The sequence below is a fragment of the Haliotis cracherodii genome, unplaced genomic scaffold (assembly GCF_022045235.1).
Source record: "Haliotis cracherodii isolate W230 unplaced genomic scaffold, xgHalCrac1.p SCAF_22, whole genome shotgun sequence".
NCBI classification, from domain to species: Eukaryota; Metazoa; Mollusca; class Gastropoda; order Lepetellida; family Haliotidae; genus Haliotis; species Haliotis cracherodii.
Window position 1 is genome coordinate 6402180 of NW_027266278.1, and position 17531 is coordinate 6419710.

Genomic DNA, 17531 nt, shown 5'->3' on the forward strand with positions numbered 1-17531 from the left:
AATTCTCCTGTCAGTGACTAAATGCAAGGCGCATTAAAGGACTTAGGGAACTCCAGGATTAGATCATTATCATTATAGATCATTATCATCGCCCAGCACAAAACCTTTTCCACAATCATAAGAAATCTTGAAAGGTCGCTTGTACGATTCCGACTACATCACGATCATGTGTTTATGAATCATCATTTAACAGTGATGACACCAGTTGTTCGCGAAAAGATAAGCATATTCTACCGATGCCACCCATCACAAACAGATGCAAAGGCAAGTCAATTGTTCATCTAAAAACACAGGACATGTGGCAGGACACACAGGACAGCAGTATTTCCGATTCATATGCACAAAGGAACAGATCAGCAAGAAGGGGAGCACAGTTGTGCCCATAGGAATGCCTACTTCCTGCCAAAATGTCTTATCCCAAAATGTTGCATAGATGTTATCAATGATGTAACCCAGCAATTCACATATTGTTTTCACACTGAACTCAAGATGACATTTGCTTTCATTTTTAACAAATTATCCTGAACCTCTTAAGATAGATATGTAACAAGATCTAATGTCACAACATTTAGTGACAAATGCATATAAGTGTTTTATGGGATGGTGATGATTAAAGTTGAAAAATCAAATGTTTTGACATATTAAAATTTAGTTCTTTTCTGAGATTGCAAACAGTCAAGCAAATACTTGAAGGTTTTGAGAATGCACATGGTATTAATCCCACGTATTGCAAATGCTGTCTTTGAATCTGAATAAAGTCATCCCTTCATTGCATTTTGGTTTATGGTTAATGTTTGAGACAGGGATTTGGTGGTACGTTGACAGGACCCAGCAATATCTCTCTCTTTGTCCGATTTTAATTTAGCTTTAGAATCCAGTGTAGAAGAGTAATGGGCATGCCTTCAGGTTTTAGGAGTCAATGTCAAAAGTTGATGGTACTGATGTATGGTTTGGCAGATTCCTTCCTCAGTTAACATACTGCTTTTATGTGGGGCATTCTTTGATAGCCCATTTCTGGTGTTCCTCGCCGTGATATTGGTGGAAAATTACTATAAGCGACGTAAACCCATACTGACTGACTCACTCATTATTTTATATGTCACTTATACTAAGATCTTTGATCAAACAATTATTGTAGTGATGGTTACATATATGGTTACCACACACTTTGATGTAGGGCAGCCAGACAATTAGACAATTCTGTTTCCTCCTTTTCACTTTGTGCATTCTACCAATGACGACATCAAGCAGTGACTTAACCCACTCTGAAAGACATATAACACGTTCCTTTATTATGTTTGCCCTATTTTTGCCTTGCGCTTCGAGAGCAGCCATAAGTATTATAAAGTTGTGATCCCAATTGGTAGGGAGCTACTCACAATATGTTTGCCCTATTTTTGGCTTATGCTTCGAGAGCATCCATAATTATTATAAAGTTGGGGTCCAATTGCTAGGAGGCAGCTCACAATATGTTTGTCCATATTTGAGTAACCGATAAAGATTGTAAGTGCGAACAAAGGAGAAGTCACCTGTGATTATATGACCGTATGGCAAGCCGTTTTCCCATTCATTACGGAATTACAGATATCTTTCATGGAATTGAAGATATCTTTAAAAATACAGATAATTGTATATATCTGCAATAAAATTTAAGATATCACAAAATGCATTAAGGATATGGTGAAGCGTATTACTGATATCTTAAAAAGATATGCTGATATCTTAAATTCGATTTTTGATATCAAAATATGATTTATAAATTTCAACATGTCATGTTTCGTTATGATGTCAGTAATTCAATTCCTGATATCTTTAAACTAAAAACAGATATCACTAATTAGTTACTTTAATAGTGTTACTTAAATTAGATAACTGATTAAATAAAAGATATCTAAAACGCATTAATGATATTTGTAATACATTTGTGGATATGTATAACTTATTTCAAGATATCTTGAACTGAATTTATGTACTGTAGGATGGTAATTTGTTGATATCACCGTAACATTTCAAGATATCAGTAATTGTATTATGGATATCAGAAATGAATTTAAGATATCTTTAAGTATTTTTTGATATCTTAAAAACATAAGTGATATCTCTAAATAGAATACCGATATCTTTAAAACAATTGAAGATTGAAGATGACCGACAGGTTGGTAACAGTATGATAGAGGAAGCTACATCATGAGCTGCCAAGTCACGTTCTGTATAAGTTTCTACAATTGAACAACTTGGATGAGATGGTGCTCGTATAGGAAAATGAAACTGTTGGTGGTTGCTGAAATTTGAAATATAGTAGGACCCTTTGGGAAGTTCAGCGTACAACATGTTGTTTCATCAATTTCTGACATGTATATACCACAAAAAGGCAAAATAGAGGCTACAATGTAGTGATAAAGGTTTGCCATTCATTAGCTTTCATTTGCCCCAATAGCTATATGTCTCTATGTAGTTCGCAGGTGTGTTCTTGTATGCGAATCTATGGATACATTTTGCATATGGTGTATTCATATGCACTTCCCCTATCATTTAAAATACAAGTGGATATGGTTTACTTTTGTTGACCAATGATAAAAATCATCGTTGGTAAAAAAAAGGATTCTCAATTCGTCACAATTTTATATCAAGCTTTTTGTGAGAACAGAGGACTTTTTTATACCTATTCCAAACATAAGCGAGGGACAGTGAAAAATTATTCCACTAGGGAAATGGATAGTTCGTTTAATATACTGTGATATAAATAGTGCATTGATATAACATTAAATTATGACTAATGGTAGAGTGTAACTTTTCTAAACACTTGAGGGAAAAGCCATTTCGACACAAGATATTTCCGTACCCTCATGTGTTTTTGTTTAAGAAATCTTTTGGATTTATGCATTAAGTAATATATGGTAACCAAGTATCATGTTTATCCATGTAGTATGATCGGTATGCTCACTTTGAGAGACTTGGAGTTGGTCTTGCCCACGAGTTCATCTACAAGGATCTGTCTCTACGCCACGGCGTCATGTACTACTTCAACATCCACCTCATCAACGACCTTCAGTTCGAGTCCATCCTCCATAGCAAGGGTGTTTTGGTGGATGTCACACCTCCCGAACCAGGTAGGATTTTACCTTGACCTTGATATGTTGTGTGTTAGTACATTGTGTATCACCTGTATGTTATTATCTTTCCGAACTGACGACAGAGTTTACCAAACTCGAAAACGTATTCACCTTGGGACATCCTGTTTCACATGTACGTCCTGACTCTGTTATGACATGAGCGACGTATTGTTGAATGGTTCATTCTTTCCTCGCGGCTGATACTGTATTTGACATGATACATTGGCCAATGAAAACAAATATGCTCTACTTTCAGCAATGTTTTGTACTTCACACTGACTTGAAAGAAGAATTACATTGAATCAGATTTTTGGCAAATATCCCGTGTTAATCTCTACCACTTGTGTTTCAGGTCCACTGGCTAATGTGAGTCTGGATGTCCTGGAGGTGACCTCGTGTGAGAGTGTGGTTCCAGATGACAGACCGGACTGGGAAGTCAGGTGTCGCGGTGTTAACAGTCAGATAAAGAACCACAGGTGAGAAACAGTTTTTCATAGACATTACCACATTAAAGACAGGGTTTTGTGGATCAAAATATATGATACAACCCTAAGAAGAATATATAAACTTATGTATCTTTGTGTCTGTGATGATTTGAAATACAATTTTAAATTAAGGTTTTATTCATCTTACATGTAGCATGGCCATTAAGTGACAGTCAATCAATGGAAACTGGTACTGGACATATAACCTGATACACATACCTGATATCAACATTTCCCTATTCTGATGATAGGTTCACGGTTGCTTTTACAAGTATAGGCAGGCATATGGTGTCATCACTGATTTTCAATGATTCATTCATTTATTTTAGACCGCTATTTTGCCTTTTACGCTCATGTTTACCCTTTTCGGGAACACCTGGTATCATTACTGGCAATAATCCATAAATCCAACAGTCATCGTTTACGCTCTATTATTTCGTCAGACTCTTCTCTGCCATTTAACGTTGGCGTTATATTTCCAAGAAGAAAAGCTAACGATCACAACATCCTTAGGTCACGGGGCCACTGGGCATGTTGACCATTTAAAGTTGTGTTTTTGTATCTATCGCAAGTGACTTGAAATTACTGCTTAAAGTTATCGTTCTGTTTTCAGGACAATTCATGACGGAACAGGGTCAAAAACCGTTTTCAACGGAGACACACCCCTCACCGATCTCCTGTACACCAGAGCAAACAGATACGTATCAGGTTTGTGAAACAATTAAATTTAAGGGAAATTCAACTGTATGAGAATATTTTCGGAGATACGGCTAAAATCATTATGTTGACGTCAATATTTTAACGTGTCCCTAAAATAGTATTTTTTCCATGTATTGTTATGTTCTTAACTAGAAGGGGTAGATGGGTTCTTTGTTTTGGTATTCATTTTATATCATGAACTTCCATTTTTTCATTTATTAGGCTAAGTATTATGCTAAAAATCCTCACATAAATTTTAGCGACAGAGCCATTACCCCAGTCACAATCTACCTTTGTTCCCAAACACAATTTGGACAGTACTGTACAATTCATGCATAAATAGACAGTATATTTAGGTTTAGGGTATGGACCATTCTATTATGCAAAGTAGTATAGTTGGCACAACAGATATGAATAGAAGCGACAAAACCCTTTCCATATTTATGTGAAATTTCTGCTTAAAAAGAGAGTCCAGTTTACGATTCCGACTATGTCATAAGCATATTTTGATAAATCACTATCAAATAGTCATGATACTAGGCGTTCGCTAATTGGTAGGCGTGTCCAATCCTACTGGTGGGACCCGTGCAAAGACAAGTCAGTTCAATGTTCACCTGAAAAAGAACACCGGAACACATGATACAATTCAAAATAGGAAATTGAATCAGACATAATTTTTGTACACGCCACCTCAAAATTTGGAATATTCTCAACATGTCTTCCATAAAACTGCCTGAAAGCTTTACTGGGGCCTTGAATGTTGTAGCCATGACCAAACAACTTTTAAGCAAGCGTCGTTTGACGCTCTTTAAAATCCTTGTAAAAAAGCAAGCCCGATTGTTCCTCAAAAGTTGTGAAATGTATACATACACAAAGGCCTGGAGCTGATGGAATATTGCTACATTAAGGGAAAGTTGAGTACTGAAAAGTTCTCCCTCTCATCTCAATGGTGTGGAGAGTTTCGTATCACTCTTAATCTTTATGCAAAGATCTAAATGAAACAGATGAGGCAGTTTTACTGGTCTCTTTATTTCTTGTTCACATGGGAAAATCAGTGGATGGTAATTAGTTTTTTGATCATTTTTGAACGATAACAGATCATCGATATACCTGAAGCTTAAGTTAAACTTAATCGGACAGATTCCCTGTTTGGATTTTACCAATCCTAGCAGAAACCCCGATTCATATGCATTAACAAACAACTCTGCAAGAAATGGAGCACAAATGGTGCCCATGAGGATGCTTACTTCTTGTCCTTAAATTTCACATTAATGTTATCAATGAGAAAAACCAACATTTCACATATTGTTATCTCAGTAAACTTAAGATGACATTTGCTTTCATTTTTGACAAAATTGTCCTGAATCTCTGAACATAGTGATGAAACTACATCCCTGATATCACTTTGTTCATTCATGCACTTAACAGTGATCAATATTATTCTTAGACTGGACAATATGGAAGGCTCAGGAACACACTTACTCAGTCTCTTTGTTAATACTTATCGCATCGTTGGGGATTGCTTCAGAGATTCTGGTTTTGTGATGTACTATTGCACCTCTGTAGACATTATGGGTGATACATAACTTAGTGTTGGAGAGGTTTTGTTTCATGGTTTTGCATGGTTTCTACTGTATATCGTTCTGAACACATCATGTATAATGTTCTTAGGATTTTCGGTTTGTGTCCCTGTTTCAGCTAACTGGGACGGTATAATGGATAAAGAGACTGGTATCCTTGGCTACTCCTGGACCGTGGGGAGACAAATCTGTGAGGAGCTGATCCACCCTCATCATGACCCTCACAGACACCTGTTCGACGAATCAGAGTGGACCAACACTGGCCTCATCTCCCCCTTACCAGCTCGTCACGACCCCCTCCCAGGTAAAAATGAAATATAATGCTTTTAAAAATAGGACAATGCAATAGGACAAGTATCATGTAGGCTTTGCCCTCAAAAGACCACCCACCGTTAAAACTAAAACCGTATATACTCAAATAGGCTGTTATCGAGGTTATTGGCAGTTGATAAGCCTCTGTAGGCAATCAAGAAGAAATTAGGTGCTCTTATGGCTGACAAGCCTCCGTCGTCAAGTAAATAGAGGATCTACCTGGTCAGCGAAAGGTCGGTAGCCACGTCATACCAATAGACGTTAAACGATTGTTGTTGCAATTACTGGCTTTCGGCATAAAGGGGAACATCTTCCGGAGGCAAGGGTGTTAACTAACTGTAAAAGTACAGTTTCCACACTTGGCGATCTAGGCTTGAATTTCTGGACGCCTCCAGTGGCTATTACGTGTTATGTCCCTTCTTTGTCCCTCCTATTGACGAATCAGATTCCAACGCGCATATCACTTGAATTTGCTTCAAATAAAATGGCGACGCCCAGTCAAGACGATCTGATTGATTATCAAGATCTATATTGTTATAAAACGGGCCTTACTTTGCGACATGCTTAAAATCAGGAGAGCATCTTGATTAAAAACATGAAAATCTGTTGTCGCTAAGTTGACGGTACACAAACTTTACAAGTCCTACAACTGACCGAAAATCTCCAGGGCAGGTTACGCATTGGATGTCGATTTCGTTATGTTTATTTATTGGTTTATGCATAGGCTCGTTAGTCCAGCCAAAATAGAACTCCATAATACCAGACTAGTTCGACAAGGGCTGAAACTTGACTTTTATGGTCAGATAACGCCCTTCCCTCGGGGAGATGTAAATGGAAAGAACAAGAATTGCCCGATGGCCGGCTCGTAGTCCCTATACTGTGTCTGAGTGGGGTATCCATGTTATCTCAGTGGACTGGCACTATAAACCGGCATACATCGGGACTAGTTCAAGCAGCCACACAAACACGTGCATGCACATCGCTATATAAGCGCAATAACCTTGAACTCACTTGATATTTATCACATCGTTTTGAGATTTTGGTTTTGTTTCAGATGGGAAATACTACATCACACTCCGTGCCTTGAACAAGGTTAACTATGGAGGTCCGCTGGTGACAACAATCTGCCACACCACGCCCTTTGGAATAGACAACTCGCCACCGCTCCTACATGAAATCTATAACATCTCCTACAATGAAGAGACTTTCTCCATCCATGGGCAGTATAACGCCAGGTAATGTTTTGTTTACATGTATACATTGTAGTTGAAAAGAACTTATATTTCTGCAGCTCTGCTTTTAAAAGAAACACATTTGTTCTAATTTTCTTCTCTCAAAACAAATCGGGAAACACGTCTATATCATTATTCCACTTTTATACAGTGACCTTGAGTCCGATATTAGAGAAGTGGACTTGTGTCTGGGACATACAACACGCGACTGTCACCACATGGACTGGCAGAGATCCTCGCACAGTGATGGTGACATAACCCGCCAGTTCCAGATCCCTGGTGGAGCTCCTGCCTGGATTAAAGTCAGAGTCATCAACAATGGTGAGTTATAGTAACACGTGTTCCATATCCCAGGAATAACATTTTTGCATCAGATACCACGGTGTATCACAGATAATATGCCGTAAATGAGGTTGGTTAAAGTTTGTTTTGCATACATGTAGCTGTCAGCATGTCGAGGTATAAACTCCAACAATTGTCACCAATTTTCCAGCTGTATCGATGCAGCCTATACATTAACGAGTCAGAAAATTATTCCATCTATCTTCTCCGTTCCACATCCCTGGTGTTTTATGTCGTGCATTCTAACCGTTATTCAAATCCGACCACCAGATCCTCTTTAGTTGCCTTTTATTACAAGGATAGGTTGCTGAAGACCAATTTTATTTTGGTGTCCTCACAGGTTTCAACCACCCACAGACGTTGTGCACTTGTATTATTCAACATAGTAATTATATGTTTTAGTTGATTTGATGAAAGTGGGCGTGTCCGACCATCCGATTGTAGTCGACACATCACCTCCCATGCCAGGCATTGTTTTTGATGGACCCGTCTTCAGACTCGACCTCAACTTTACCAAGGATGCTGATAAGGTAGATGTTTTCTATAAAACTGATATCTCTGTAAATATTTGATAACAAACTATTTATATTCAATTTTCAAAAAATTCCACAAAAGTTCCAGCTTTATACCCAAACAACTTTCATTTTTTTTCATAATGAGTTCTGATCGAATTTATTCCAGATTTGTGGCAACTGGTTTGGGTTTTATGATCCCGAGTCTGGTATATCCCACTACGAGTTGTCGGTTCTTGATGAGACAAACACGACGATCTCCGAGCCGGTCAGTCTTGACCACAAGACACACGAGACCTGTGTCCAGCTTGACCCTGACCAGAGGCTCGAACACGGCAAGGCCTACAACTTCTATATCACCGCATTCAACGCTGGCCACAAACAGCTTAACGTATCGGCAATGTCAGATGGAGGTAATGCAATGTCAGGTGGAGGTAATGCAATGTCAGATGGAGAAAATGCAATGTCTGGTGGAGGTGATGCAATGTCAGATAGGGTTAATGCAATGTCAGTTGCATATAATGCAATGTCAGATGGAGGTAATGCAATGTCAGATGGAGGTGATGCAATGTCAGATGGAGGTAATGCAATGTCAGACTAAGGTAATTTAATGTCAGATGGAGGTAATGCAATGTCAGATGGAGGTAATGCAATGTCAGATGGAGGTGTTGCAATGTCAGACTAAGGTAATGTAATGTCAGATGGGGGTAATGCAATGTCTGGTGGAGGTGATGCAATGTCAGATGGAGGTAATGCAATGTCAGATGGAGGTAATGCAATGTCAGATAGAGGTGATGCAATGTCAGATGGGGGTAATGCAATGTCAGATTGCGAAAATGTAATGTCAGATGGAGGCTATGCAATGTCAGATGGAGGTAATGCAATGTCAGATGGAGGTAATGCAATGTCAGGTGTCGGTAATGCAATGTCAGATGAAGGTAATGCAATGTCAGGTGTCGGTAATGCAATGTCAGATGAAGGTAATGCAATGTCAGATGAAGGTAATGCAATGTCAGGTGTCGGTAATGCAATGTCAGATGAAGGTAATGCAATGTCAGGTGTCGGTAATGCAATGTCAGGTGTCGGTAATGCAATGTCAGATGAAGGTAATGCAATGTCAGATGAAGGTAATGCAATGTCAGGTGTCGGTAATGCAATGTCAGGTGTCGGTAATGCAATGTCAGATGAAGGTTATGCAATGTCAGGTGTCGGTAATGCAATGTCAGATGAAGGTAATGCAATGTCAGGTGTCGGTAATGCAATGTCAGGTGTCGGTAATGCAATGTCAGATGAAGGTAATGCAATGTCAGGTGTCGGTAATGCAATGTCAGATGAAGGTAATGCAATGTCAGATGAAGGTAATGCAATGTCAGGTGTCGGTAATGCAATGTCAGATGAAGGTAATGCAATGTCAGGTGTCGGTAATGCAATGTCAGGTGTCGGTAATGCAATGTCAGATGAAGGTAATGCAATGTCAGATGAAGGTAATGCAATGTCAGGTGTCGGTAATGCAATGTCGGATGAAGGTAATGCAATGTCAGATGAAGGTTATGCAATGTCAGGTGTCGGTAATGCAATGTCAGATGAAGGTAATGCAATGTCAGGTGTCGGTAATGCAATGTCAGATGAAGGTAATGCAATGTCAGGTGTCGGTAATGCAATGTCAGCACTACTACTTCAAGTATATGTGTGGCTAACAGTCTATCTTCAATTGTCGCTGTTTAGGTACTGTTATGTAGATACATTTAATGCTGACGTGGCAAATTCCCAAAACTTTGCAGAAAGGGTAATTCTTTGTGTTGTAAAAATTGCCAGTGACATAACTCGAAGACATTTTCAGTGCTCCTAACATGTTTATTAGTGCTCATGTCAGGCGCCATGTATCCAGTGATATGTTATAAATGTCTAAAACCTGTGTGTCAACACTGACAAGGGTTTCACAGATGCCCTACTGCTCTACATCGTCCAAATTCATGGTGAAGAATTTAGTCCATGCAGGGGTAGGAAATTTAAGATCCTTGGCTTATTAGCACCATATACTGCTCTGCACCAAAGTATTTAACATCTATGACCTTGCTTGGTGCTTGGGCAACCACAACCACCACTCCCCACCCCCATCACTCCCCAGCCCCATTTTCATCACTCCCCACGCCCATCCCAATCCCCAGCAATCCCCAGCACTCCCCATGCCCATCCCCATTAAACCAACACGCTGGGATATAACTGGAACACTGCCCTTGTTCCAGTGATCGTGGACCTGACTCCCCCGGTGCCGGGTGAAGCTGTTGACGGTATACGGAACGACTTTGACGACGTTGAGTTCAGTACCCACGTTGCCACAGTAGGAACCCAGTGGAGGAACCAAAGTGACCCCGAGTCAGCCATCAGAGAATATGCGGTACAGATACTCAGAGCAGAGTAAGTGGGAGGGAAATCATTGAGGAAACAGTTGTCATGTGCAATGCTACACTGACTCAATCATGTTCTAATGAAATGCCATGTATAGTTGTGTATGATTTTAATGCTGAATAATATTATTCTTATTTGGATCGAAAAGGAGCGGGAATTATATCATTATGTCTCTAGGGAACATATTTATACACGCAAAGTGATATTACCAATCATGCAGATTCAAATAGCTTCACCAGGGGTGATACAGCACTGCCTAGATTGGCGTGGTTCCATTTTGCATATGAATCTTCTGAAAGAAACAGTGAAAACAAGTTACTCTTCTTGGGGAACGTATATAATTATATGACCACAAAGTCATTACTCCGTATCCACTGGACGCGTTCACTTAAAAAGCGACTGGATGATAAACGGAATTTCAATGTACAAGTATTCGTCTTAACTTAGAATACATCACCATGGTATGATACTCTGATATAGCGACTTTGGTATGACAGGTCCTACTGTGTTTAAAGAGCGGTCGGGTAGCCTAGTGGTTAAAGTGCTCGCTCGTCACGCCGAAGACCCAGGCTCGATTCCTGACATGGGACATGTGTGAAGCCCAAGTGTGGTGTCCCCCGCCGTGATATTGCTGGAATATTGCTAAAAGCGGCGTAAAATCATACTCACTCACTCACTCACTCACTTCGTTTAAACATTCGACACTGACACTATACGTTTATTAAATCTGTGTATTCCAGAGGATTGTCTCCTGACTTTGAGGTATTAAAAGACTGGGAGACTCTTGGCAAAGACGTCAGCCAGATCGAGTGGCACAACTTCCACCTGAACCATCAGGACGTTGTCAAGACGAAGCTGAAAACCATCAACAACGCCCTGGGGACTGTAGAACAGACCACAGATGGGTTTGTAGTGGATCTCACTCCGCCCAGGATGGTGTTCCTAGGTGATGGACGTGAACAGGACAACGATGCGGAGTTCCAGGTGGGTGACATGTACATGTAAAGATCGAGGATTACAGTTCTGAAAAGTAAATGAATTATTGTCAGGATTCGATAGCAATAACAATCTGAATTAATGTGCAGAAGGGGAATGTTTCACACTGTCCTACTGGTTTAAGTATATTTGATCTTTCGGACTTCTTAAGCCCTAAAGGGTTTATTGATACCTGACACATGAAATATGATACACCTGGTGTCATTGATTCGTAGGGTAGACTTATATAAAATCATTTCCAGAACAAAGGTACTAGTATGAATAAACCAAATGGTTTGTCCTTTTTATATACTCTTAGTGTCTGCCTGTGATTGTCAAAGTAGAGGCAGTTACATTGTGGCTCAAATATCATTGTGTTACATTCGTGTACTAAAATTTCACTATGTTTAGTTAATAATATGTTTCACCATCTACTTGCAGCTATCTAACACAACTGTGGAAGCCAACTTTCAGTTCAAAGATGACGAATCTGGGTTGGACCATTACAAATACCAGGTGTATGAGCTTTACCATGGGACAAAACATCAGATCTACCCGGGTAAGTTATCTTGTTGAATAACTTTAAGACAAACTTTTTATATGGAATTCCGTCAACAGCCTTGCGGAGAGTGTCATGCTCAGAATATTTACATCAAGACCTACATGTGAGTGTGCCATTCCGCTGGAATAATTCTCAAGTATATATAACGTAGTACGTAATCTTAATGCTGGAGACAGCCCACGTGTCACTCAAGCATGGGTATGGTGTTGACGATCATACTATCTTGGTATTCAAACCATCGAACAACGATTCTTTGCGCAGCTAAGGAAACTGATCATAGACCATGGCGTCTAACCCATGCTCATACTTAGTGTTGCCGTTATACTTTATATTATTAGCATGGATATATGGTTGTTTCAATCACATTATGGCTGGACTATTGCCGACATTAAATTTTAACTCGCACACTTGTAACGAGGCTAAATGTCCTGGCTTTAACAGACCCAGAAGGTTGGGAGATCACCAGCGACCCAAGCAGCACCAGTGTCAGTAAGTCTGGCTTGAGTCTCCGACCGGGCGCTCAGTACAGTGTAAGAGTCGGGGCCGTCAACAGAGCTGGGTCCGTCGCCATCTACGACACAAACGGTGTGCTTGTTGATAATACTCCACCTCGGGTAAGAAATATAACCCACATACGGAAGTCTATTATCCAAGGTGTTGAACAAAGTTTTACACGGGACAGTATCAATAATCCAGTATTTGTCAAATTATAATGGTTGTAAATGGCCACTTGGCTACACAGTCGTCCCTAAGTAACTTTAGAATGAGTGAGTCAGTATTGTCTTACGGTGCTTTCAGCAGTATTTGATAAAACCACGCCAGGGTCACATTGTAGCCAGGAGGATGTCGGGCGATAGGGCATCCATCCAACCAAGTCTGGCCACCAGATTGTTGACGACAAAGCGTTGAGATACTGGGTTCTTACTCTAACCTGTAAAAAAATCAGAGATAATACTTCTGTTTCTTAACTCTATTATTGAGCATTTATGGGAAAACGTATACAGAATCAAGCTCAGTTTTGGCAACTTTATTCATCACAGATGAAATGGGTCTACGTTGGCATTTTCTCTGGCAATGAAGAAGAGTTCATCGACGGCTACGTTACCCAGTCCGACCCTAGCGGTATCAAGGCCACCTGGTTTGCCAAGGACAGTGAGAGTGGCATCAAGTCGTACATGGTCGCAATTGGAACCACTGAAGGTCTGTATATTCCTCAAACAGCATTCCTGTTGTCAGCACTACTAGCTTTTCGTTCTTTCCAACAGCCGATGTTAAGGAAATTATATTCTTATAACCAAAGTCTAACCAAACTGCCTCCAAGGTGTAGCGGTATCTGCTTGGAGAGTAGGTAGTCGGTGGTTCCATACCCTGGCCTCGTCATACCAAAAGATGTTAAAAGTTCTCATTGTCACCCTGCCATGCGCATTGCAATAAGGGGTTAAAACGAGGTCTGACCGGCTCAGTGTCAGGAAAATGTTTCCTTTGAGTATCCATAGGGGAAATCGCGGCATATTATCACTATTTTGCACTATAAAACAGATATAAATCCGGATCTGTAGAAACAGCAACACACACCTGCGCGTACGTCGCTACATAAATGATAAAGTCTTTGAACGTGACGTTATTCCATTTCACCTCAACTCAAATGAGTGCAATCTAGTTGGTTGTATATTCTGAACTATTTTTCAGGGGGTACTGATATCCTAAACTGGAAGGACTTTGGTTCTGACAGAGACAAATACATGGACGAGTTGACGTTGACCGTCACCGACCTTGACACGATGACCCCAGTTTACTATGTGTCTGTAAAGGCGAGCAATGGAGCTGGTCAGACCAGTGACGTCATCACATCAAACCCCATCCGGGTGGTTGACCAGGACAAAGCAGGTATGTGTACTTTAATGTATGTTTATTATCAGCATCATCGTCGTCACCATCGCCAACATTATAATTCTCGAACTTCCTCATACAGAACGCTAAAATGAATCTATCCTAAGGTATTGTCATCGACGGCGCCGACTCGACCGAGAGAGCCAACTTCATGGGCATCGGTAGCGACATGGACTACCAGAAAGACACGGGAGTTGTGACGGTACAGTTTGCCGGGTTTGAGAGCCACGAGCACGGTGTGACGTACTATGACTGGGCGGTAGGCACGACACCTGGTGGTGAGGAGGTGCAACCGTTTATCATGGCGGGTCTCATACATGAAGAATCAGAGACCAGTGTTTCTGGAAATGGTAGGTGGAACATATTTGCAGATTCGCATATGGTTTTGAATTCTTATCCTCCAAATAGTATCCCAGCATTGTTCACATGCATTCTTCTTTACAGACGTCGTTCGGTGCCTTACAGCACCCTTTACCATCAACATGACGAGCTGAAAAAAATATTTATGCGCATCATGAGAGGTTTAAGATGATCCTTTGGAACATGAAGTACTAATCCTTTTTTTAATTTTATTCACGAATTACCTGTTACATATTACAATATATTGTACAGGTATCGCCAGCATGGGTTTTGGCCAGGCTGTTCTCCCACTGTCATCCGGCACGACATACTACACCACAGTCCGCGGCATCTCCAACGCTGGCAACATCCTGGAATCTACGTCAGATGGGTTTACTGTTGATATTACGCCTCCTGACATCCAGATCGAAAGGTAATCACATAATCAAAGCATTATCTATTTTCAAAAAAGTTGAGAGGTAACAGAACGACACTTATAAATGACTATCTCATCAATACTGACATTCGGTAGCGATGTATGCTCACCAAATATGTATGTAATTTTCGAAGTGGTTGAAATCATGGAGAATACCAAGTTTCATGAATACTTCTACCTTATCCAATGCTACCAGCAGGCTTGTTTCTTATCGAAGACCAAACTATATTATCAGGTACCCAAACAGTATTAATTAACAAAAGTATTATTAACAAAGCATCATTTATGAACTATGGTTCTGAAAGCAACCAGAGAAGTCTGACTTCAAAACCATGTGCTTCATCTAATTAGTCTTCGTGACTCGCAGCGGTGGTTCTGCGAACAACCAAAGCAGATTAATCCTAACAGTCTACCACTAAAAGGGACCTCTAACTTAACACTGTACATGTTTCCCTCACAGCTATGGTTCTGGAAACAACCAGATCAACCTGTCTCAAACGGTGTGTACGTCAATTGAGCTCTGTCCTTGTTTCCCTCGCAGCTATGGCTCTGAGAACAACCTGAGCAACCCCTCACAAACGCTATGTACGTCAACTAAACATTGTCCATGTTTCCCTGACAGCTATGGTCCTGAGGACAACCAGTGCAACCCCTCACAAACGTTATGTACGTCAACTTAACATTGTCCATGTTTCCATGACAGCTATGGTTCAGAGAACAAGCAGAGCAACCTCTCACAAATGTTATGTACGTCAACTTAACATTGTCCATGTTTCCCTGACAGCTATGGTTCTGTGAACAACCAGAGCAACCTCTCACAATCGCTAGTCACGTCAACTTAACATTGTCCATGTTTCCCTGACAGCTATGGTTCTGATAACAACCGGAGCAACCTCTCACAAATGTTATGTACGTCAACTAAACATTGTCCATGTTTCCCCTGTAGCTATGGCTCTGAGAACAACCAGAGCAGACTGAACCCCACCACGACACTGTACCAGAATGAGGTGGACTCCATCTCCTCCTCCTGGAGGGCTGCAGACAGTGAGAGTCCAGTCAGGAAGATGTACTACTCTGTGGGTACCTACCCCCACGGGGAGGATGTCAAGCCCCGGACTGACGTGGAGATCCTGCTGACTGGTGAGGGGGCGCTACCCACTGGCATCAAACCCACAACTGACGGTAAGAATTGACAGAAGCAAACAGAAGGAGTGTATTATGATATGAGCAAATTATGCGAGGGTCAAGACTGGTAATCTAGTTTTCGTTTAGATATTGAACGTACTTATCGTATGATTTTATCACAGTAAGAATTATTGTGGCGTTTCAAGACAAATACAAGATTAATTGGAAACTTTGAACAAATCCTGATGTTAACTTTAATTCCGCTGACACCTTGGAAAACGACTTGTATACAAAATACAGGTTTATTACAAATGTTGTGTTTTATGGTGAATTTGTTCAATGCAGATATTTTGTAATTTTAAAACAATTGAACCAAATATGTTTCAGGAAAACCAAACATTCTGACTCTGACTGCCGAAAATGAACTGGGCTTGTCAGCCAGCATTAGCTCCCCTTATCTTGTGGTGGACACCTCATCACCAGCAGAGGGGGTGTTGACATGTCCAAGCTTCATTCAGGTACGGGGTATACTTCAGTCCCTTCAAATCTAGGTCAGAATCCAGTACTTCATGCTTGTCCTAATAACTGACGTTATGGAGATTGGCTGAATGCTTGATTATCACTCATACTGTCTGTCATCTGTTTGCCTGGTCCAGACTCGAATATTTACAGGACGCCAAGGGTGTTTCCGTCTGTCCATAAGATCGACTTGATTCCACAACCTTGAGATAAAACGTGCTTCGATTATGTAATATGTAATGATCCACACTTCTCATTACCACTCACAATGATGAGCTAATGATCAACTGTTTCAATGAAATGGCTCAATATCATCTTCTGGTAAAACTTTTCATATTTATATATATATTGACAGCCGATATTTTACGAAGAAATTTCACATTGTTTCTGTAAATGCAGCCGCGATCTGCTGTGGGGTGCACATGGACAGGGTTCTACGATGCCGAGAGTCAGATTGTAGAGTTTGAGTTCGCTGTAGGATCCCATGAAGGGCTGGATGACGTCATAGCACCTGTCAAACTGCCGGGACATGCTGCCAAATATCTAGTCTCAGGTACAGAAAGCTTAACTGAATATGTGTGTAAAAACAGTTCCAACCTTCCGAGGTTCTCTCTCTATCTCACTTACACACGCACACACGCACACACACACGAAAACACACATGCAACACACACATGCACACACGCATACACACACACGCACACATACGCACACACACATACGCACACACACACGTACACACATGCACACGCACGCACGCACGCACGCACGCACGCACGCACGCACGCACACACACACACATACACACACACACACATACACGCACACATACCCACGCACACATATACGTACACACACATACACGCACACACAAACATATACACAGATACATACACACACACACGCGCACACATACATATACACGCACACACACAAACACACACATACATCTTTTGAAAGATACGATGATTGGAAATAAAGTGGCAACGTTTTCATACTTA

At 40.7% G+C, this 17531-nt stretch overlaps 1 protein-coding gene across 1 annotated transcript in view; it reads left to right on the plus strand.

The window, feature by feature from the left end:
• Window positions 1-17531, plus strand: part of LOC139471216 (uncharacterized) — a 159016-nt gene that overhangs the window by 102785 nt on the left and 38700 nt on the right. The window contains exons 88-106 of the mRNA XM_071253506.1: window positions 2927-3110; window positions 3466-3589; window positions 4212-4306; window positions 5996-6181; window positions 7244-7424; window positions 7573-7742; window positions 8166-8293; window positions 8445-8688; window positions 10522-10693; window positions 11425-11668; window positions 12101-12218; window positions 12663-12835; window positions 13262-13421; window positions 13911-14108; window positions 14219-14461; window positions 14724-14883; window positions 15833-16068; window positions 16399-16529; window positions 16930-17083. Of these exons, the coding sequence (XP_071109607.1) occupies window positions 2927-3110; window positions 3466-3589; window positions 4212-4306; window positions 5996-6181; window positions 7244-7424; window positions 7573-7742; window positions 8166-8293; window positions 8445-8688; window positions 10522-10693; window positions 11425-11668; window positions 12101-12218; window positions 12663-12835; window positions 13262-13421; window positions 13911-14108; window positions 14219-14461; window positions 14724-14883; window positions 15833-16068; window positions 16399-16529; window positions 16930-17083 (3301 nt within the window). The remainder of the gene's footprint in view (window positions 1-2926; window positions 3111-3465; window positions 3590-4211; window positions 4307-5995; window positions 6182-7243; window positions 7425-7572; window positions 7743-8165; window positions 8294-8444; window positions 8689-10521; window positions 10694-11424; window positions 11669-12100; window positions 12219-12662; window positions 12836-13261; window positions 13422-13910; window positions 14109-14218; window positions 14462-14723; window positions 14884-15832; window positions 16069-16398; window positions 16530-16929; window positions 17084-17531) is intronic.